At 40.2% G+C, this 22,990-nt stretch overlaps 2 protein-coding genes across 3 annotated transcripts; one reads left to right on the top strand and one right to left on the bottom strand.

Annotated features, from left to right (window-relative positions):
• Positions 1-867: 867 nt before the first annotated feature.
• On the top strand, positions 868-10,502 carry alkal1 (ALK and LTK ligand 1). 2 transcript variants are annotated; one of them, XM_070832780.1, is made up of 6 exons: positions 868-1,219; positions 1,462-1,743; positions 4,053-4,106; positions 4,776-4,859; positions 8,228-8,307; positions 10,009-10,502. In XM_070832780.1, exons 2-5 carry the CDS (start codon positions 1,473-1,475, stop codon positions 8,290-8,292), a joined length of 474 nt encoding a protein of 157 aa, XP_070688881.1. In that variant the 5' UTR covers positions 868-1,219; positions 1,462-1,472; the 3' UTR covers positions 8,293-8,307; positions 10,009-10,502. The 2 variants fall into 2 exon arrangements, with proteins under 2 accessions (XP_070688881.1, XP_070688882.1); XM_070832781.1 differs by having other exon boundaries at positions 4,779-4,859.
• Positions 10,503-15,117: 4,615 nt separating this feature from the next.
• On the bottom strand, positions 15,118-22,774 carry mindy4 (MINDY lysine 48 deubiquitinase 4). The gene is made up of 18 exons (XM_070832627.1): positions 22,519-22,774; positions 22,040-22,159; positions 21,736-21,959; positions 21,374-21,647; positions 21,010-21,263; positions 20,852-20,910; positions 20,651-20,760; positions 20,436-20,552; positions 20,242-20,333; positions 19,932-20,033; positions 19,575-19,638; positions 19,141-19,206; positions 18,982-19,049; positions 18,805-18,868; positions 16,626-16,787; positions 15,675-15,855; positions 15,352-15,430; positions 15,118-15,195 (listed from the first exon to the last, which is right to left on the bottom strand). Exons 1-18 carry the CDS (start codon positions 22,576-22,578, stop codon positions 15,147-15,149), a joined length of 2,145 nt encoding a protein of 714 aa, XP_070688728.1. The 5' UTR covers positions 22,579-22,774; the 3' UTR covers positions 15,118-15,146.
• Positions 22,775-22,990: the final 216 nt, after the last annotated feature.

A 22,990-nucleotide genomic window follows, 5' to 3' on the forward strand; every position in this document is an offset into this window, starting at 1 on the left:
CACCACATGGAACCGGACCACGTGACTATGTAACGTCTTATATGCTTATACATCCCTGCAACACCACCAATAATAATTATAATAATTATAATTATAATAATTGCCGTGCAAGTTCTTTGAAACACATTAAGTCTTTGAGAAACAAGTGTGGGACCACTAGGAGACGTCCTTCCTTCTGGCTCACAGACACTTCAAAGTCTGTCCGTAAAGATGCGGTTTATGTCAAAAACATACAAAGTGCAAATGCGCTGTATAGCTGCCAGTGCAGAATTACAATAACATCTTGGCAGATATAAAGGAAGTTGTAAAACATGTATAAAAAAGTGGGGAAAAAAAATATTTTTAAAAAACCCCATATGAATGACAGGTGAAAATCTCAAGCAGTGTGACTGTATGCATGCATTCGTTAATTGTTACACTCATGTACATTAGGCTGGGACTACTGTTCGTCTTTAAAGGGGTTGGCGGGGGCTTATTCAAAGAGCTGAGCCAGCAGTCAACTTTTTGGACTCAGTTTAAAATGTATTTTTAAACGTACCACGCAATTTCCTAATTCTTGAAAGCTCTATCACAGTTAGAGATTTCTATTTAAGGGGGGAAAACAGCCGGATGGCTGCTCCTGGAGGCGCATTCTCTGCAGCGCTTAGGCGGTCACAAGACTTGGACATCGGCGAACAAAAACAACGAGACGCTGACAGGTCAGCTTGAAGCTTACAGGCCCACAGATTCTTCTCTTCTCTGCATCCAACATCCAACAAGTTGGTCCATTTGGAAAACTACTTTCTTGCGCGCTGCCGCGGCACAGTCTTAGCCGGGTTTTTTTTTCAATGAATATCGCAGTGTGGCTCTTGTTTGGATGTTAAACCATAGCTCTGTCTGCAAAGAGTCATTTTTATTTGGAGCTGAATAGTCCTACAACTAGTGATGTTTTGGTGCGTAAAGGAGGGGCGCATGCCAAAGTGAGCGAATGCCACTGGAAGAAATCGCACCAAAGATGCCAACATTGCTTTACCACCCACTCGAAATCGATTGTATTACCTTCAAGAAGGTGGCTCCTCGTATAAATAGGGACGCATGATTTCAAGAAAGACGGTGGTGAGCACATTCTGCTGGCTGTTCTCTCTCTCTCCTGTCGGGACCACAGACAACGCCTGGAAGAATTCGCTGAAGACAACTGTGCCCACTCTCCAGGACATAAGCATCTTTAACTCCTAAACTAGTAAGTCTAAAGTTAGATAGACTGCTTTTGTTTTACCCTGGTTTTCGACTAGAAGAAATGTGGATTGCACCAGACAATTAGTGTCGATTAATTCCACTTTTGGAGGCTATATTTGTTTCCTCTGGCATGCTTGTCTTAACTAACAAGCAATGCTGATACATCTGCAGGGGGTTAAGCATGATGCAAAGTGCACAGAGTCATGTAACTCCTGTGTGACAAAACTTATTTGCTTATGTTTTCAGACAGTGAAGTCATGCAGGTGGAGAGGAATTGGCACATACTGCTGACTATCTTCTTTCTGCTCATCACCTCGGGCCAGTGTATGGACAGCAAGGATGTCAAGCAGAAAGAAAGAAGGACCCTGTTGGATCTAATCTTACAGGTTGTCAGAGACAGCCAGCAACGAGACAAAGCTGTCTCCAGGCGCTGTAGCAGTGGACTCTTCACTTCAGCTCAAGACATGAAGTTCTCCTCCCGTGAAAAGCCTTTCTATGTTCCTAGGCTGGATAACAGTAGACTCATAGGTAAGCTGATAAGATTTATTTTTAGGTCATGATGATGAAAGCATAATCCCCATTTTACCGTGGGAGACAGCTGTCAGTGGCCTGGTCTGCGCTGTACACATATTTTCAGCCTTGTTTAGTTTGGCTGAATGGAACTTGGTGTATGCACGTTAATTCAGTATATGTAGACAAGAAAATTGGGTTTGCCTGCTCATTTTTGTTAAAAAAACAAAACAAAAAAAAAAACAGGGTGCAATGCCCAGATCTGTCTGTCCTCAAATCTGCAACTCGAGTTAAAAGTGGTGGTATAATCCATGTAATGTAAGTATGCTTCATCTGTGTAGGACAAAAGGGTTATGTCAGACACCTTTTCACCACATGTCTCGGACGCAACGCTCCCTCATGCAAACTGTGATTGATTGATGGACGGGAGACGTGGATAGGTACTATGAATTCATGTAGGAGGAGCATCGTCATGCCAAACTTGTGAATGATTCATTCAGCTTGATTCATTATGGAATCACAAACATGAATGATGAACACCCCACAAGCAGACAACCACAGTATGACGTGCCAGAAAGCCATCGAGAGCATCTCCGCAAGACGTGTCAGACAGAGCAGGGCTGGCTGTGCTGTGTCACATTAATGTAGTTTAAATTGCTGCATCAAACTCATTGTTGCACTCTGTAATTGTGGAATGACGAGAGTATATCAAGACAGCACATAATTTATCTGTAAAGAACAGTCCAGGCTGTGTTACTGATTTGAGCTTGTGGATTTTTCTCAAACAAACAAACCCTTCAATATTAATTTCATTAAAATTTATCCTTGTTCATTTCATCCTAAGTAAATGGATGGATGTATCTGTGACAAGTGCGGATGTGCTCGATGCAGATCCGCCTTTATTGGCTTAAATCCAGCATTATGTCCAGACTGGATTTAAGCCATTTAATTAAATCTTTGATATCTCTTCAATTATTACTAAGATCCATGACAGATGGTTTGCCAAGTCAGGCTGTGATAAAGGAGAAGCCTTAACGTACGCTAACTGTTCTTATTGTTGCAACAGATAGAGTTAACTTGTTGTGTAGTTGAGGACAGTGCTTCATTGGTATGTGCAGTGGGCGTTGATAAGGTGCAGAGTGAACATAGTGTGTTGTTTATCTGCAATTTCAGATTCTCCCCACCATCACTATCAATTAAATCATGTTTTAGAGATGTTGCACAGGCATCGTAAAGCTTAAAGTCTCAGCCCCAGCTTATGCAATTGGAAAAGTACCTTTCTCAGACCACTGACTGGATGGAATTTATCTTTTGAGGATATTAAAAGCAGCATATTAGCAACTGGTGCGTGTGACACTACCAAAGATCCATGGTCACGCAAGGATAGATGTTTTGGAAGGAGAAATATCTGTAAACCCACGATGTGTTCACCTTTATAGTTGTCTCTTTGTCCCTCTCAAAAGCCATGGCTGTGTCATCGAAATGACAGCTATGGTAAGACTGACGTGATACAAGGGAACAGATTTGTTTCACAATGGGATTTATTACAGTTACGGTTTCTCTTTTCATATGTATGGCACGAGAAATAAGCTTTAGACCGGCAGCTGCAGACTTTAGTGTTATAATCGTGTTGACAAGCGTTTATGAATCCCGTGAATACAGTACACAGGCCTTAACTAGTCAATCCACATTATCTGACTTTGTGTAATCTAGGCTGCCATTTTCACTCTTCACATATGGGTTTTGGCTTGATGGCGCAGTTGGTTCTTACATTTCCACAACTCATTTTGGAGTAGTTATTTGGAATAGTTGATTGTAATCTGTCATCCTCCTCCTGCATTTACAGCATCACAGGTTGCCGGGTCTGGGGGCCAATGTAATGTCAGCCCAGTAACTACTAGCACGGACTTATTCGGATGAGCATTAAACTCCAATACAATAATCTCTTTAGCCTGTTAGTGTGGCCAATGTGTTATCAGACACCCACATGTGTTGCCTGCATGGTGATTGAGTGAGAAAGGGAGGTCTTTGATGCTCTTACTCCCGTCTGGACCTTGTGAAATGCCCCACTGATACCAGATCTCCATAGAGAATAATGTAAAGGTATAGAGCCATCACAGAAATACATGATGAACAGGGTTCACAGTGAATAAGGTTAACCTACTATAGACTGCTGTAGTTAGAGATGATGTTTATTTAAGATGAGTGCGGTAAAATAATTAAAAAAATTGAGAAATCTGCTTCAAAATGATAGATGCAGGTTGCTCAGCTGTATGGAATGTATAAAATGACTTGACTGATAAGCTAACAGTGACTTTCTTTTTCAGAAATTGTTCCTAGAGATGTAAACATGAAAGGCAAATTCATTCAGCATTTCACAGGTAAGAAAAATGCCATTAAAGACAAATCCAAAGTTTCTCTGCATTTCTCTGCTGTCCTTTCCATTAGACACTGCAAAACTATTTTATCTGGCAAACATCTTTTTAGAACATAGTTGGCACTTTTCCCGCGCAACTTTTGGCTGGAAATTCTTAGTTTTGCCCCTTATGAGAAAATCGTTTCATTCTTGTCAGCCAACATGCATTATGCTTTAGTCACAGAAAGCTTCATGAACACTGGCTGTGAGTGAGAAGAGGGTTTCCTGGCTTAGCTGAAGGGCAATAGTCCAGAGAAATAGTACACGGTCTGAAGCCTACAGAATTAAGTTGAAGGCACTCCAAGGTTAAGCTGATTATTTGTCTCAGGACCTATGAGTAGACTTCATTATTGGTTTGAAAATCTTTAAATGTCGTTGCAGAAACGCTTAGCGGTGATTATGATTTAAGACTCAATTCCTCTGTTCACCCAGTCCAGTTGACCCCTGACTCCCTAACCATGTCTGTGATACTGTGCTGTTCACTTTCACTTTGTGATTTGTCTTTTTCTTCTGCTGTATATTCACAAATTCACTGCGGGCTTAGGCATGGTTATGCTAGCAAAATGGATAAAGAGGAAATAATGAAGCCCCTAAAATCTTTTTCGTTTTGCCTGATAAGACCTTCTCCATTAAGCAGGACCAGTCAAGTTCTCGTCGGAGTGCAGAACACACTTTCATAGACTTTATCACAACACAAGGGATTGCTCAAGACCAGCATGTATGTATGCCTTTTTCCTCTCTTCATACAATATGCTCAATGTCTGTTGTGCTGCTCATTATTATCACAAGTGTTGTGCTGTAAAGAACTAAAAGGTGCAGAGGTTGGGACACTTTTGGTTATTTCATTTGAGAGGTTTCTGTTTTTGCTGTTTTTTCTTCTTATTCTTTATGCTTTTCTTGATGGTTTTTAGTTGATGGGGCTAAGCTGGAAAAAGTTTGTAACATAATTCCACACGTCAGCAGGATTTAGCAATTATTGAATCAAAATCTGATGACAGTCAGTGGGCAGTTTGCCTCTGTCAATCAAATCTGAGCAAACCACAGCAACGTAGATTGAACAGATTAGCTGAGTGCTAAGAGCGAGTGATAAGAGCAAAGAGATAATAAGTAAGGATTGTTTGTTTTCAAACTTTAACGCTGATTCTTGTACATTTACTCACGGATACTTTAAGGTTCTACTTTCGGATTCAGAACCACTAGATGTTGCTCTATGGCACCAGCACCTCAGACCAATACAAATGTACCAACATGCAGGTTGGCCGTCCCTGTAGCCAAAACACAGAACAGAGAAGCTCAGGCTACAGCACACACAGAGGGTGTGTGACTTCATTCTTCGCTCAGCACGTCTGTCCGATCTGAGTAACCACTACAAGCAGATGATTATGATAATGAATCGAGGTTTTCTAACATTGGTATATTATTTGCATGAATACAGCTTGCTGTTTTCTACATCATTCATTATATGCCTGGGCAGTATCAAACCACCTGACGGTGGCAGTTTCAAACACAGGTGCTTTCCCCATCGCTAGCAGCCAAGACTTTTTCTTGTTGTTTGAGTTGACGACACAAGGTAGCTTCACTGTTGGACCTTGTTGGCTGGTGTTTGGCACTTTGGCATAAGCGTTGAGGAGAATACTGTTTTATTGAGAGAAAATTACAAACAGAAAATTACTGCAGAGCCAGCTTCAAATAATTAGTCAAGGCTGACGGGTTGCCAAAAAGCAAAGCAGCATGGGAGTAAAGTTAAAAAAATACATAGATACATTTTTTATTTGTTTATTATTTTTTCTATATTTTGTCGAAAAGACCCAACATGAACACTGCAAGCAAACTACTTCTGTCCCAGGCTTTTTGATCCATATAATCAGTTGATCACTGTAATCATGATCACTAGTGGTTATGAGAATTTTTTAAAGGAATAGAGAAATACCTAACATTTAAAATCAGGTTGTTAGAGGCTATCATGGTACCCTTCAATCATGAAAAAGTACTACAGATTAGTGTTCTATACTAGAACGAGTAGAGGTCCTACTGAATGTTATCACTGATGGTTCCAATGTTGTGCAGGATTTGACAAGGATGGATCTATGAAAAAATGATGTATATAGCACTGTGTTATTTGGCATATGACCCTTTAAAATTGTGTTTATTTCAGACCCCCTGGCCTTGGAGTACATGGCATAATCATGAAGATGTAAAACTATCCAGTACTTAGTAATATAAACGCAAAGATTAGAAAAAACAAACATAATTTGTGCAGCAGAACATGTTTATTTTGCAACCTAATCAGCTCATGACCCCTTAGATTGGTCCTTCGAGCCACTGCATATGATGCTCCCATGTCACGGATGGATATTTGTTTAGCTAGACTTGCCTTTATTGCAGACAGAGTGAATAAGAGAAACAGCCCCCTCTTTTTGTCCTGTCTTTTGCCTCAGTGATGCAGTCATGTCATCATCATGTCAGACTTTAAGCACTGAATAAATGTCCTGTTGTGATATACAGTAGGTAGTTTAGTTTAAGCCAGACAGGGAGACATGGCGAACAAATACAGATGGCGACTGGGTCACAATCAGGATTCATTTCTCGGTCTGTTTGATTGGGATGACGCAGAGTATTGTTGACTGCAACATTTATGGTTCATTTCTCATGCTAATTTTACTGACGATGATATTAGAAAACATGAATGATTGTGTACTTCAGATGCAGAGCTGCTCTGTTAAAGGAATGCTGCAACTTTTAGTGTTCAGTCAGGAATTAGCATAATGAACACCTGTGACGTCAGTACTGCCTTTTACAGTGTGTTTTTTCTCTCTCACTTTGACGCTATTACATAATGTAACTATTCAGTACATCATATGGTTAAAGGAGACATATTATGCTCATACTTTTATTTTGGGCTCCTACTAGAATATTCTAATCATCCGGCCGGTAGCGCAGTGGATAATTGCGCATGCCATCGGCCTGGGGAACCCGGGTTCGACTCCCTCCCAGTCCTGGCTACCAAAAATGGGTGAGGGTTGCGTCAGGAAGGGCATCCGGTGTAAAAAACCAACGCCAAAATCTACAAGCGGATCATCCGCTGTGGCGACCCCGGAAGGGAGCAGCCAGGAAAAGGACAACAACAACAACTAGAATATTCTAATTGCTGTAATGATAAAAAACATTTCTGAATGCTCCGTTTTAGCTCCTGTCTTATTGGTCAGCTCTGACAAGCTGAAGCAGGCACCACCCACCACCTCCCACATTAGCTCTGCTGGTGTTTCCAAAGGGGAGCCACATTAGCTGAGCAACATGCTAACATAATAAACAGCAAAACAATGCATAACACGGCAAAGCTTACAGCTTTCAAGTCTGAAGTCAAGTTCAATCCATCCTTGAGCCTGTATGATTACTGTCCATCGTAAAGAAAGCACTTGTTGTTGCAGTTGTTGGGATATTTCCATCACATTTCCATCCAAATTAAAGTGAAACCGCTGGGTCTTCACTTCCTCAGATGGTGGGAGGACATTAAGACTTTTGTTTTTGCAGCCAACAGCGAAACAATTTCTGTGCTTTGCTTGTACCTTTGGCATCCAAGTTAAAGTTAGTGTTGGTGAGGTACAATGGCGAGTGAGAAAGTGAAATCAGGTTCAGACACAGTCAGCCTGCTGAAGGAACTGAGGAAGGTCACATGTTCAACAGGCCCCTGTGTGTGACCTCACAAGTGGGGCCAAATCTATATGTGGTGTTTTCACACACAATTACAGAAAGATGGAGCAGGAGAAAAAGAGAGAGGGTCTCTAGGCACACTGTAGACAAATATTTAAGTTGAAAAGACATTAAAAAGTGCATACTGCATAATACGTCCCCTTTAAAGGACCAGCAATACATAAGTATTGTGAAAATACTTGGACATTGAGAACACACTTGAAAATACTTGACCTGTATCACAGTTTATCGCAGACTTTGGCAGCAAAACATTTGGTTCTTATTTGCAAGAATCCAGCTATTTAGAGAGGCAAATTATATGTTGGGGCTTGAATTACAAGGGTGATGTGATGAAAACATATTCATGACCTTTTCCCAATGTCTTGTTTTTTTCAGATTACAAAAGATGCGCAAGATTGCTAACACGATTAGCAATGAGTCCACTCTGCATGCAGCCGTAGACAGACCTACTGCGTGTGAGTAGAAGTGTTTTTTTCTCTCTCTCTCTCTGTTTAATTAAGACGGACACATAATTATCTCGAGTGTATACATTTATATTATATTCTCTCTGCACAATGGGGAGGCACTTCTTTGTTGCTCAGAGAGATTCGTGTGTCTGATGTGAAACTAAAGAAGAATTATTCTCACATAATCAGAAACATATCTGTAGTGCATCTGTTCAACATTTGTATGCTCTAAGAACAGAGTATTTCTTGGTGTTTGACAAGTTGAAACACTTCCATGTCAGAAAGGGGCTCTGGTGTATTTAATCTTAATTTAACCTTTATTTATGGGTAGTTCTGGTTGACGTGAGTTGTGCACATTTTATTTCATCACAAATAGGAGAGTACATTACAATATTTAATCCAGCACTTGATGTGGTTGGGAATTGTAGACCCGGTGTCTCCTGCATCTGTCTGTAAGAACAACAAATGGGAACATAAAAGAATTTGGGAATAACTTAAGTGATACTGATAACTGCGTATATCGTATTATTTATGCATTTGTTTATTGTTTATGTTACATGTTAAGTACAATACTGAATGCCTGGTATGATCAGTTAAATATTGCTGATCCTCTTCCACTGAATCGTTCACATGGTGATGGTGATGGTCAAGGGCTGCAGCTAGTTATTATTCTAATTGGATTAAGCTGTGTTTTTCTTGTCTGTTAAATTTCAGAATAGTATAGCTGTCCTGGCACTGGGTTTGCTGGGTGATTAAGTCTCAACTTGAAATGAGTTTTCCAGTGCAACTGAATTTCGTTAAGACTGTCTTTTTACGAGACATGAACTCAACTGACATGAAAAGCTGATTGTTTTGTTCTTGGCCCTTAAGCAACACAGATGTTTATGAACATTATACATATCATAGGTGGATTTAAAGCAAAGCCTTTTATAATAAGTAAGCACAGTCTGAGGGCAATGGAACTAGATGAACAGGAACAGATCAGTTGTTGAATCAGTTGTTATTGCTGCAAGCTTCCTTCGCTGACCTTAAACACACTAAACCTAAACAGCAAGACTCTCAAGACAAAGACAGGACTATTGTCAGTGGAGTCATTTTGGACGTAGTCATAGCCATCACTTTGTTAAGGCGGTCGTCGCTGACAGCAGAACTTATGCGTTCACTGCCGTCTAGCCCTAAATCCAGCATGGGTAAAAGGATGTGCTTCCGTCAAACGCAATTAGGCCTAGTTGACGAGTGATTGCTGTGAGACAGTTAAACTACACAAGTGGCCATTTCAGTTCATTTGAGTTTTTCTTGGTATAGGAATTCTGGTGATTATAAAGATGAAGAGGCTGACACATTCTCAGGTATTCAGTTTCTCAAGTGAATCAGATAATAAGATCCTGTCTGCACTGTTCTGAGAAATCTGCCAAATGTATATAACAATCCAGGGGCTTCTGAAGGCATGTGTTAAGTGATTCATTATTTAGTCATCCTAATAATTTCTGAATGAGCTTAGACATAACATCGAGGAATACTAGTAATTGCGGGCAAGTAATGACCTTCTTTAGAAACTGACAACACGACTTCCTCAGAAAGGCCAAGATGTCAAGATGTGCCTTTGCTGATACCGGACGGAAAACTTTTTCTTTAAAATACACCTTTAAAGCAGGCGGAAACTGAAGTTGTTTAACTCTAATCAAGTTATGTCTCTTTATTTCATTTCAGGTCCCAAAATAATGGAAGAGTGTCAATGTGTTGCCAAGGAAGTGCCTTCAAATCCACAGCAGTCATACGACCATTGTTGTGTTTAAAGTGTTTCTATTTTTGCTGTTCTTGTTGTCATTACTGAAAATGCTGATGGACATTGTCGGTTGTTTTTGAATGGGTTTGCTTTTTATTTCAGTGTACCTGTATGTACCATATATTTGTAAGGAAACATTAATTTAATATTAAATACACCTATTTATTGAGAGGGTATGTATATAATAATTTCACAATCATTCAAAACCTGATTATTTTGGTCATAAAGGCTGACGGAGAGGAAGCTTTTGTTTTTTTCTCCCCATATATGAATTCCTCTGTTCCACCTCTGAAAGATTTGTCATGATCTGTCATTGTCTTCATTACTTTTTATTTGGCACTTGAGTGATTGCTGGAAGTGAGAACATATGGAATGACAGCAGTGGTGATAATGCACTGCAGTATTGAACAATAAAGAATATTGAAGCACAGCATGTTTTGCTATTATTGGAGATGAGGGAAATTATTAGGAGGTTTCAGAGTTGGATCAGCCCTGTGGAAGCAGGCAGTGCGATGGGTGTGACTGCAAATAGAGCTCAGGGGAGTTGAATACTTATTATTGAAGCATTTAATGACGACACAACATTAACCCCAGTCTCTATTGTCTTGGCCTTTGTTTAGTGCCATTTCAATTTGTAAAAAGTTCTCAACACAACTGGATTTCATGACCAACTTGCTGCAGTGGGAATACTTTTTTCTTCTCTTTCTGGCACGGAGCGTTTCCAGTTCATATTTCAGCACCTTACTAAGGCGGTCTCCTCTGACCCTGCTCCCCTGAGCAGGTGTTACCATTACTGAATTCCCTCCTGTAACTGAAGTTCGTTGCAAAATTTTTGGCAGGTTTTCGTGTTTGTCTCTGGCAATCACGCATTCAATCATAGCTGTCAGATATCTTGGACTCTTGGCCTCAGCGGGATGTTGAGCAATTCAAGCTCAACAAAACCAAATATACTTTGGATAAGACCAGCAAAAGCTTAGCAAACTCCTTAAGTACTCACATGTGCAAGGTATTTAAGATGCTTTTTGTTTTCTGCACAGTTATATTTCAATGTAAACAGATAACCCCAGTGTCATTCCCTTCTAGAGAGCAGCTGTTTGCCCTTTTTTTGAAGGCTTGATAATCTGCAATGGCAAGTGATACACGAAGCTTGGGTAGCATTACTCTTTAAAGTTGACTTGTTCCTGTTCATTGTAATTTAATGAATGTGTGAAGTGTGCCTGGCATCAGAAACCTCGGGCCTTAGCCCACTTGTTACGTTTGAGTTTAATAGCTGAAATATGATACACATCAAACACAATGTCCAACATGACTTACCTCCCTGCCAGACAAGATGAGTGTGTGTTTTCTCTCTGAAGATCTGCTTGTTTCTTCTTATACAGGAAACAACAAGCAATGTGTATGCGAATTTAAAGAGATTAAAACAATCAAATCTATCTTTCCCTCACAATGACTAATATCCAATGGTAGCTAAAGGCCATGCAGCTGCCGTTTGAAGAAGCTTGTCTTGATCATTTTGTATTTTTACACAGAGTTTCAATTATCTGCCCTTACTGTAACAGCGTGCTATAAAGTCCTAACAAAATAAGCAGCATCCAGCATTCTTCTCCTTGTCGTGTTGTATCGTCTTGTACTGAGTTGTGCGCCTTGGGAATAGCCACAGTGATTGGCTGCTGTTTTTATTTGGATAGTGAAATAAATATTGAGGCGCACACACACACACACATAGGGATGCTGATAGACAAGGTTCTGAAGAAACATACGCTAAGCCAAAGATTACAACAGCTCAGTTCTCACGCCAGCATGTCTCTACAGACTCAGCAGGAACGGTTTGTTACATTGGATCATGCATTATTCAACAAATTTTGGCTTGTTGTGGGATCATTAAAAAATCATTCGCAGAAGCCGTAAGGTCAAAAGTTTGTAACTTTAAATTGCACCTAAAGAACATGTTTTCTTTAGATGTACAGATTCTGTCAGTGCGACTGTGATCTTAATCAAGGCAACATGTTCCGAACTTGATACGAGATGGTCTTGTTCTGAAGGGCCATAAAATGGTCGACTGCCTCTCTCCCACAAATCACTCAGCTTCCTCAGGAACACAAGAGTCCAGCTTAGAAATTTATGCTCCCTCAGATTCCTGCATATTGTCAAAACTGTAAAACCAAGCACTTTGTTTTTGGCATATTGTCTCATGATTACCTCGGACAATTAATGGAAAGGGCTGATGTTTTCTGCCCAAGCTATAAAAGGATTAGGCAGCTAAAAATAACGCTCGCACCTCTTGGGGATGCACTGGAGATCCCTTTCCCTCCGGGTGGGCAAGGCAGGGACACTGGATCCTAATCTGAGGAGGATATCACTTATCTGGAGACAAACAGCGCAGATTAGGAGAGGAGACAGAAGATGCACTGGGGACAGCATGTGGGAGGGCTCTAACGCAATTACACACAAGCACCAAATCCCTCCTCTGATACCTCTGAGGAATGCTGGTGCGATAAATGGTAAATAGAGACCAAAGCCGGGCCATTTCCTTCCTGACAGGCTGCACCAAAGCTCAGCAACAGAAAAAAAAAACACCATAATGTTTTATCTATGAGCAAGTCACCATAAACTGCACTGTTGGGTTCTTTTAGGCAGATAAGGGATAAGAGGACGAGGTACAGATCAGATTTTTTTTTATCCTTTATTTTGTCTGAGGGGGCTGTGATTCAGACTGACAGCACCACCAATCTTGCAGCAGACTTTGGACCTTTTAAGCAGATCCCAGCTCTGAGCTGATAGAATAGCAGCTCAACAAGTAAATGGATTGCCCTGATTCCTGTCTTTAATTGACTTTGAAATCATACACACATTTGTAATTTGATTAGCCCTTTGGCAATAAAATCTTTCATGCAACAACAATTCAGGGAAGATTATGACTAGCATATAACCTAAAACCTAAACATGGCTCCTTATGACGTATATCGAACTCCCCCCATCCACAGAAGAATTTTGTGGCAAAAGTAAGCACTTTAATCCAATTTCTTACACCCCAAGGCCTCATTCAAGCAAGCTGTCTTATTTATAGTGATTGCCATTGCCTTGATGGCTGTAAAATTGTTGTAGAGGGCTCATTGATTCACTCCATGTCTCATGATTAATTCATGGCTCTTCCTGTGTCTTTTGTAGAACACATAAATCCCTACATGAGTCACCAATAATATACATTCACACAATACAGACTCCATTAGCAATTTGACAGTTGAAAGATGAATGACTTGTCATCATTACAGTGAGCTCTTCTTCAGCATTTCTATTGCACCAAGATGGAAATATCATGGTGATGAGTGAGAGACTTAATTAAAAAAAGCAGGTTCTATTGTTTCACTGTGTGTTGTTGCCAAGATGCTATGGATACGTTTTGACCTCCACACTGCATCTTCAGGATGTTTTATGAACTCTGGTCCACGTTGCACAAGACAGTCTGAAGGGAAGTGAGGTGCTGTGTGCCAGCTGCTGTGTCTTTGATCCCATGTGCTGGAGGTGTTGGCATGGGTCTCCCTGCCACCCCCTCAGCATGCCCCCCACACTGTGTGTGCTCTGACGCCTGCCATGGCTAATACTACTGACTGCACTGATTAACTGCAAGGCATCTTTCAGCTGAATCTGTTCTTTCACCCTGACATGCGACACAGTTAAGAGTTAATTCACAACTGGCTTTCAGTTTGTTTTCTTTATTTGGAAAAATGTGTAAGGATTACGTAAATGTTCATTTATCAAAGTAGTCAAAAATAAATGCCTCAAAAGCACAGAGCAGTAAATAAAGTATTCTTTGTGAAAGTGAATTGTACATCTGCACCACCAAGCACAATATACCTTATAACTATTGTTTTTATATGTTTTTTTGTACTTGTGTGGCTGTAAATAGCAGCTACACAAAAATGTTTCTGCTTCACAACAGAAGGGTGTTTATGGACCAGAGACCAGAACAGAGTGACACAAAACAAGCATCACTATGCGGAGACAGCTGAGGTATTGAATGATTTTATTTTCTGTTCCAGATGAGAGGTCTGTCAAAAGTGAAAATTCATCAAGGCAATTATAAGCTATGTAGTTTAATATTCATTCTCTGGGACACACGCTCCAGTCTGTATTTATTTAATCTAATCTCTTTACAACAAAGCAAAATTGTAATTATAGCAATAAAAAAAACAAAACACTGTACCACCAAACAGATTATCTCATTTAGTGTGCACATGTAATAAAAGACAAATTGATTTTTGGTCTTAAAACCAAACAACAAAAGAAGATTAAACAGAAAGAAACATCAGTTAAGACATAACGTGACCCACTTATCTTACATTTTTAGTCCGTCTTTAACAGATTTCTTGATTGAAATATCACTTTCATTTCATTTCTAAAAAGCAGGGAAATGGTAACAATTAAGTGTAAAATATGGACAACAATCTGTTACATCTATGTGTAAAAAGTACACGTAAGAGTAAAAGGCCACTGTGGTCAATACTGTATTTAGCAGTAATGAAGTTTCCCTTCAAACTTTTACATTTTAGAAAAAAGTTACCTTATGCTTATTGCTTGACTACAGAGCCCCAGAGTGGCCACAGTGAAAAAAAAATGTTAAGGCCTTTTTTTTACTGCACTAAGACACAATTTGTTCGCACTTTTTAATTATTTTGTGGGCACAAGAACAACTAATAGCCAGTCTGACTAATGAATTTGAGTGATGCTGCATAGGGACTCACTTTGATTGAATATGAAATTACATTTTTTTCATCCCTTTATTTTCGATGCCCCGGTGAGAAAGTCTGAGAGCGGCCTACCACGTTCAAGCGGCACCTGCTGTCGGGAAATTGTATGTGGCTGTGGAAGATGAGTGGCTCCAAATTAAACCTTTCAGAAAAACAAAGTAATTGCATTATTTAAAATATCATTTTGTAGGCAAAAGCATTTATGGCATCCAGGCCACCATGTCATGAAAGCTAAATGCTAAAATACATTGATATATATCTGTGAAAATACCTGTATTGGTGATATTGGTGTCTCATGATACTCATGTGAATAATCAGAGAATAGGTTCTGTGTCGTTCCAATTGACAAAAGCATCTTTCCACCTGAAAAAAGAAAAACGCGTAAGGCATTTAGAGCTGACCCAGGTCCATAATTCATGATACTTCAGAACTAATAGCTGTGTTTTGATTATGTATGATTTTAACAGCTCTTGATTAACAGCATGCTTGCATGTGTTTGAAGTGCCAAAAGAGCCTTACCTTGTTCGGATACAGTGCTCCAGGGGAGGAATGAGATCAGGGTCGACATCTTGACAGCTTGGGGCCAGTTTGCCAAAGGCTGAAAATACAAACGTTAAATCAGCATTTTCAGTTGAGGCATAGTTACGATAAGCAAAATAAACCAAAACACTACAAAAGTATCAACAGGAGAAGTGAGAACTGTCATGAAAACAAGATTGTATTATAAAGACAGAAAACACACCCTAATGTACATTTTTCTGAGTGGACATTCACTAGTTTGAGAGGATAATATCAGACAACAATCAAAACAGAAAGCGCACTGAGAAAGTGATTCTACATACAGACAGTGAGGCGGATCTCCTCCTGTTGATTAGCCAGTCCATCATAATAGTAGAGGTCAAACTCCAGACCTTTGTCCTGATTGGTCAACAGCTCCCTCTGCAGGCCAAACAGCACACTGAAGTGGCTTTCACTGCACACCACCCAGATGGGGTAACAGGGAGTCTTCAGGTAAGCTCCTACCTTCGATGGAAGAAAGTAGAACACAACAGAGCAAAGTAGTTTGTTAAATTCCAGGAACTGAAACTGAACCTGCTAAATGAAACTCATTTTATTACTTTTGACATATTAAAAATGCCTTGCACACAATCTTGACCTGCCATTAACATCTGATTCATGCTACCAAGGAGGGAGAGAAGTAAAACTCAGGATTTTGATGGGAATGATACATTTTGTATGTGTTTTAGTATTTGCTGTGTGTGTGAACGGTGTGCAGAAAAACATGAAGATGTGTAAGACATTTCATGTTTCTTTTTTCAATGTCTTTGCTGATAATTGTATTATGAACATGGAAGAAAAACGACAGCATATTCCCGCTCTCATCAACATCACCTGAGGTTTGTATAAGATCACTGTTTTCCCCATCACTGTTTTCTGGGAACAAGAGTCTTGCATCACCTTAAACATGCCACGTTCCTCATAAAAACATACTCACATCCATGATTTGATTATTGACCTTCTCATTACATTTTTCTTCACCTTTTCATTTTAAATCGTTTTGTGCTCCTGCTTGAGATAACCGGAGAACCTGTTGCTTCACATTTTATTCAGTTATCCTTTTCTCGTATATGTGAACTACTTCGAAGAAAATGTTTTCAAGCAGTGATTGTGTTGTTGACTATCCCCATTATAGTCTTAAGAACATTGTATCCATGATTTCATTAAGGAATCGCCTCTGAGGTCTTGTACTAGTATCTTGTCTGATAGTGCCGCGGTGACCAGATGTCACTCACCTTACAGATGTTATAATGTTCAAACAAGGACAGCAGGCCAATGTCACACTGGCCTTTGATTCCCTTGAGGAGAGTCATGTTGCCATTGCCTGAGTCCAACTCCATGTCATTGTTAAAGACATTAGAAACTGCTCTGCCGCAGAGCAACAGGTTGACCAGCTCCTGATGAACACAAATACAAAGAAGAAATCTTAGTAACTAGAGTATATTTTGTGTAGCGTTTTGCATGTTAAACTCGGATCCCTTAGTTTTTCCATCAACACACAATGTAATGTTGCTTGTTCACAGCATTGTTGTTTGACTAGATTGGGTTTGATTAGAGGGTATGATTTTGATGTTTCAGCTGTTGATTAGAGAGTTGCCTGTTCACTAATTTCAATACTACCTTAAACATTAACTTTGAAAGCTGTGTACTTACAGTGGCAAGAAAAAGTATGTGAACCTTTTAGAATTTCATGGTTTTCTGCATTAATTTGTCATAAAATGTGATCTGATCGTCATCTAAGTCAAGGGTATTGACAAATATAATGTGCCTAAAATAATAACACAAAAAAAATTCTGATCTTTCATGTCTTTATTAAGAACAACCATAAAAACCTCAGTGCTAGTGGAAAAAGTATGTGAACCCTTAAGTTAATAACCTCAAAAAAGCTAATTGGAGTCAGGTGTTAGCATATCTGGAGTCTTGTTAACAAAATGAGTTTGGAGGTGTGGACTAGAGCTACTTTGACTGATAAAAACCATTCAAACTTTTTGAGTTTGCTCCACAAGAAGAATACGCTTATGTGAGCCACGCCTCGCCAAAAAGAGCTTTCAGAGGATCTATGATCAAGAGTTGTTGATTTATATAAAGTTGGAAAGGGTTACAAAGTGATTTCAAAGACTTTAGAAATTCACCAGTGTACAGTCTACAAATGGAGACACTTTGGGACTGTGGCTACTCTACCAAGAAGTGGGTGCCCAGTCAAAATGACCCCAAGAGCACAACGAAGACTCATCAATGAGGTAAAGAAACAACCCAGAGTGACAGCCAAAGATTTGAAGGCGTCATTGGAACTGGCTAACATCTGTCTTCATGAGTCTACAGTACGTAAAACATTGAACAAGCAGGGTTTCTATGGCAGGACACCACAAAGGAAGCCGCTGCTTACTAAAAAGAACATTGCTGCACACCTGAAGTTTGCAAAAGAGCACATTGATACTCCACAGCGGTATTGGAAAAATGTTTTGTGGACTAATGAAACTAAGATTGAACTATTTGGAAAGAAAACACAGCACTACATCTGGCGTAAAAAGGGCACTGCATATCATCATGAAAACATCATCCCAACCTTAAAGTATGGTGGAGGAAACATGATGATTTGGGTCTGCTTTGCTGCCTCAGGACCTGGCCAGCTTGCAATCATTGAGGGGAAGATGAATTCCCAAGTGTATCAAAAAATTCTTCAGGATAATGTGAGAATGTCTGTACGTCAGCTGAAACTCTGTAGAAGTTGGGTGATGCAACAGGACAATGACTCAAAATACTGGAGCAAGTCCACAACAGAATGGCTTCAGAAAAACTAAATCTGCCTTTTGGAGTGGCCAAGTCAGAGCCCAGACCTCAACCCAATAGAGATGCTATGGAATGAGAAAGAGAGCCATACACATGAGACGTCCACAGAATATGACAGAGCTAAAGCAGTTCTGCCAGGAAGAATGGGCTAAAATCCCTCCTGAACGATGTGCAGGTCTGATCCACAGCTACAGGAAGCGCCTGGTTGAGGTTATTGCTGCAAAGGGGGGGTCAACCAGTTATTAATTCTAAGGGTTCACTTACTTTTTCCACTACCATTTTGAATGTTGAATGAGTGTGTTCAATAAAGACATGAGCTTTTTTTTTCGTGAATGGTTGAGAGATCAGAATTTTTTTTGTGTTATTTTAGGCACATTATATTTGTCAATACCCTTGACTTGACTGATGAAGATCAGATCACATTTTATGACAAATTAGTGCAGAAAACCATGAAATTCCAAAAGGTTCACATTCTTTTTCTTGCCACTGTATGACCATTATGAAACTTATATCCCTAAACCGATGTCAAAAAGACCAATTGCTGTTCCTTCATTATTCATTACAATTTGTGAATCTGAATCACAAACACACACAACATCAAGTTGCTTTAGTTTTATGTCAAACCTGAGTGCAGTAGCCATGAGCTCCGATGAGCGTGGTGGTGGGCACGTCCATATCCTCTCTTACTCTTAGGAAAGAATGAAGGAAAAAAATTATAACGGTGGTTAATCGTCTAGATAATAAAGGTATTTATGGTGTACATCTTGTTAAGGTCATAGAACTAGGAAAGGCATGACGTACTTTTCAATGGATCGAGAGAGAACAGCAGATATGGTCAGCAATATGCATCCTAACACCCCAGTCTCAAACTGTGGAAACAAATTAGAGCATTAGGCTGCAATCTGTTGTGCATTTGACTGACAAACTTAAACTGAGGAAGATGATTATAGAGTCTCTCACTTGTTCAATATGCTGCTCCAGAAGCAGCTGCAGGTCCCTGATGCTGTCCACAGTGAAACAGGTGATCTAAAACAAAATGTAGTTCTAAAACTTCCACAGTAGTGCAAATCACTGCCTTCTTCTACGCTAGGTATCAACAGTGCACTCAGTGCATGAAGTACATTTTATAAATTGATAGTAGTGACACTACCACATCATGTTTACTGGACTATTGGCTCAATTCATTCCAAATACAAAAGATGTACAATCTGCAAATTAATTTAGCAGATTTTTGCATTTTAGACCCTATGAAAATGGCTCATTAAAATACTACTATTTTAAATATGAAACTCCATCTATTTGCTGCTAAATCCAACTGAATTCAAACTGGTCGTCTTGAGTGTAATTTTACTACAAAAAATTCAGCCGGTGTGTAAGCACGGGCATCTCTATACCTTTTCAAGCACTCCTTCAGATTTGTAGTGTCCAGTCGGGGTGAAATGATTTCTCCCTGAATTTCTGTTTTACAAAAGAGAGGTAAAAAAAAAACTGTTTAAATCAATGCTGCACCTGAAACAGCAGATTTATCGGGCATTTCAGAGAGCAATGCATCTTAGGGTACTGAGAGCAGTACCTGTTGGCTGTAAAGCTTCCATGGCATATGCTGTTCATATGACATTGACATATTGAACCACCCTGATCTAAGCCAGGTATTCACATGCATTCAGCCTTGTTAAGTACCGATAATGAGGTTCTGTGCATTAGTAAATGTCTTGATGTAGAGGATTAAGTGGATAAAAGGAGGATCTTACATTGCAATTGTGGCCTGTTTTTCCTCCCCAGCCTTCCACAGGATTTCAGCTGCAGCTAAAACAAGACACTCTCTCCTGGTGGTGTTGGAAGGTCTTAATCTCCTGAGAACAAAGTGGCATTTGAGTGAAAAGCAGGTTGGTAATAATACAGTTAATATCCCATAGCAGAGGTCAATACTTAACAGTGGCTACAAAGCATGTCTTTATGTGCATTAATAGCACATAAAGACATGCTTCATGTTCGTGATTACAGTGGGGCACACAGAGGTTAATATTATATGTCAGAGCTCTGAATTGAACAATAACGTACTGAAGGCATGTATTGCTGCTTTTCATGTTTTCAAATAGAAGCTTCTTTAGAACAAAGGCTTGGATGGATGCCAGAACTCCACAAGGACCACCCTAGACAATAAACACGTGAAGTCCATTATATCACGGATAAATAAATATGAAAATTAGTTTAATAAATTCAAAATTTTAGAAGGATAGCACAGTTAAGATCACCTTTTTCTGCACAATTCCATATCTCAGGTCATGTGTATCTGAGAATGTGAAACCCTGATTCCTCCATTCAACACTGAAATAATTCAGGCCGTTACCAAGCAGAACCGCTTTCAATTCCTAGAGAAAACCAAAAGTAGAAAACAAACAGGAAATCAAAGACAACCACAGAAATCGTCTCCAGCATTTCTACACAAACACTGTCAAAAATGACCAACCATAGCAGTGCGTTGGTCCATAGGGCGACTAGCATAGCTCTGCTCTGCGATGGGTCTCTGAAAGGACACTTTGGGGAGTTCTTGCAGATCCTCATCATCATCAATGTCATCTAGAAATTGATTAACACACCATCAGGTTTAACAGATACAAAAAAGCCAATATATACTGTGTGTATATATATACACACACAAAGTACTTACCTAAAACCATCTCAGACACATCCAAATCAGCCAAAGTTGGCTGGGTCACAGACTTTGCTCTGAGAAACAGACACAGTGTACATTGTATGTACATTACATACAAAACAGCAGCATAAAACTGTTAAATTGTCATTCCTATAACTGTATTAGCTTTTTACTTTTTAGTCTTTTGCATGTCTTGTCCCACTTTTTCAAAACTGTTTTCCCTCTGCACTCTCTCTGGTGCACTCCGCAACTGCCGTTGTCCTCCTACGAAGTCAGCTGATCTGATGTCAGTTAGGCAGCTATCTAAGCTTTTTTGATGGAGGCCAGTCACAAAAAGTTTATCCCCAGGCTGCCTGTTTTCTTCTTCTTTTCTGAGCAGCAGCTGGGGAACTTCTTGCCTGCGGTTCGGCCTTTTTTTGTTCGATTCCTAAAGGAAAAAAACATCAGTATTGTGAGTATACAGGGTATAGTGAATATCAGTAATATGATGAAAATGGGATAAATTAGTTGTTAAGAAGTGCATCAGAGGGTTAGTACCTGAGGCGTGCTAGCTATTGGTCCAGCCATCATGCCACGTCTAATTCGATTAGCTCTGCTTCTTTGGGTGCTCTCAGTGATGGAAGGTTTTTTTTCTGATTCTCTTCGTGTAAGGCTCTCCTTGTCTTGAAGGGAAGCCACCAGTGGCTGGCCTTTTTGGTCTTCTGAATCATAAGTCCAGAAACCTGTTTGATTATGACTGGACAGTCTGTCTGTCTCAGGCAACAACGATGTACATGTTGGCGGAAAGGGGGAGATTTCCTCTATATCAGACCTATGAGAGAGATAAACCACATGGAACTACTTTTGAAAAAGTCGAGACAACATAAAATAATGTATCAAAAACATCACTTGTGAAATACCTTGATTTGAAGTGTTTGCTAATAACAAATGCTGCTGTGCTATCCTCTGTCTTTGTGTCATTCATCACTGTTGGTGTTACTGCAGGAGAATTCGACATTGAGGTGATTGTTGGAGCAGACTGTAGGGGATCACTTTCACTGCTGGTGAACTTGTCATTCTTCAGGCCCTTGATGTGATGCTTTACAATAATCTCCAGTAATGATTTCAGGGGAGAGTTCTGAACCTGCAATGACACAGAAGTCAGCTACAGACTTTTTTAGATTATCCACTTAACAGCAGCCAAACTCCAGCTGCAATACTTACTTTATTCTTTCTATAGAGACCCTCGATGTTGAGGATCTGCCTCAAGTGTGATCTGTTGTTGATACTGGCCTCTGTGCGAGGATGCTCCTCATCCATACAGGCAATAGTCCTCCTCAGACCCTGCGCAGCAACACAGTGTTACACAGTGACCCGTCAAACTGGGAATTGTTGCAACGTTGACGCTGCAGAAGTTTTAAACATGGTTACGCTTTTTTGTGGCTGTTAACAAAAATAGCAGCAGCTGTGACAATGTGACCATCATTACTATTTTACAAAAGGTCACAAATTGGGTCAGTTGCTGCAACAACAGTCAGAGTTGGATGTCTAAGCTAGTGGCACAAAATCAAACGAATCACACATTTTGACGCAGCAGCTGAATAAGCCAAACTCTACAGGCTAACGCTAGCAAGCTAGCTCTGTTGACGGGTTGCACGAGCCCAGCACTGGCCGCGTCCAACACCTACCGTGGGCTAACTCACCTTTCTACTGAGATATTCCCTCACAAGGGATGAAGAAACTTCCTCGACTGACACAGCCATGGCGCTGGCCTTCCTCTGACATAGATAAACAAGACGACGCTGTACTGTCGATAGCCTTCAGCTAACCGTCCAGCGAAGCATCACAAGGCTGTGGCTGTGCTGCGCCTCATAGTGCATAAATGTGCACGGTGGGCTCGTCAGAGACCTTCTTTACGTGTTGGATACTGGTGACACTGCACGTCTGTCATATGGATGCTCTGGCTGTAATACGGAGCTATAATACGTCCATGGTCTGTCGGAGTCGTTGCTTCACAATGTGCGTTTCCATGGCGATGCCAGTCGCTCCGCTCTCGCGCTATTACGTAGTAGATGGATGGGGGACACAAACATGGCGGCCTACTATTATTAATGGGAATAGAGCAGAGCGGCGCATCCGGGAACTTCAACCTCCGACACGTCCCCGCCCCTTTCT

The sequence above is a fragment of the Pempheris klunzingeri genome, chromosome 6 (genome assembly GCF_042242105.1).
Source record: "Pempheris klunzingeri isolate RE-2024b chromosome 6, fPemKlu1.hap1, whole genome shotgun sequence".
NCBI lineage: Eukaryota > Metazoa > Chordata > Actinopteri > Acropomatiformes > Pempheridae > Pempheris > Pempheris klunzingeri.

Bases quoted from the DNA above. Each gene is read 5' to 3' on its own strand.
- alkal1 (XM_070832780.1), top strand. From the start codon at position 1,473: ATGCAGGTGGAGAGGAATTGGCACATACTGCTGACTATCTTCTTTCTG. The intron at 4,107-4,775 runs GTAAGAAAAATG...TTCTCCATTAAG, and splicing joins ATTCATTCAGCATTTCACAG to CAGGACCAGTCAAGTTCTCG. The intron at 4,860-8,227 runs GTATGTATGCCT...TGTTTTTTTCAG, and splicing joins GGATTGCTCAAGACCAGCAT to ATTACAAAAGATGCGCAAGA.
- mindy4 (XM_070832627.1), bottom strand. From the start codon at position 22,578: ATGGCTGTGTCAGTCGAGGAAGTTTCTTCATCCCTTGTGAGGGAATAT. The intron at 21,960-22,039 runs GTAAGTATTGCA...GTGTCATTGCAG, and splicing joins GTCTCTATAGAAAGAATAAA to GTTCAGAACTCTCCCCTGAA. The intron at 15,856-16,625 runs GTGAGTGACATC...CTTCCATCGAAG, and splicing joins AACATTATAACATCTGTAAG to GTAGGAGCTTACCTGAAGAC.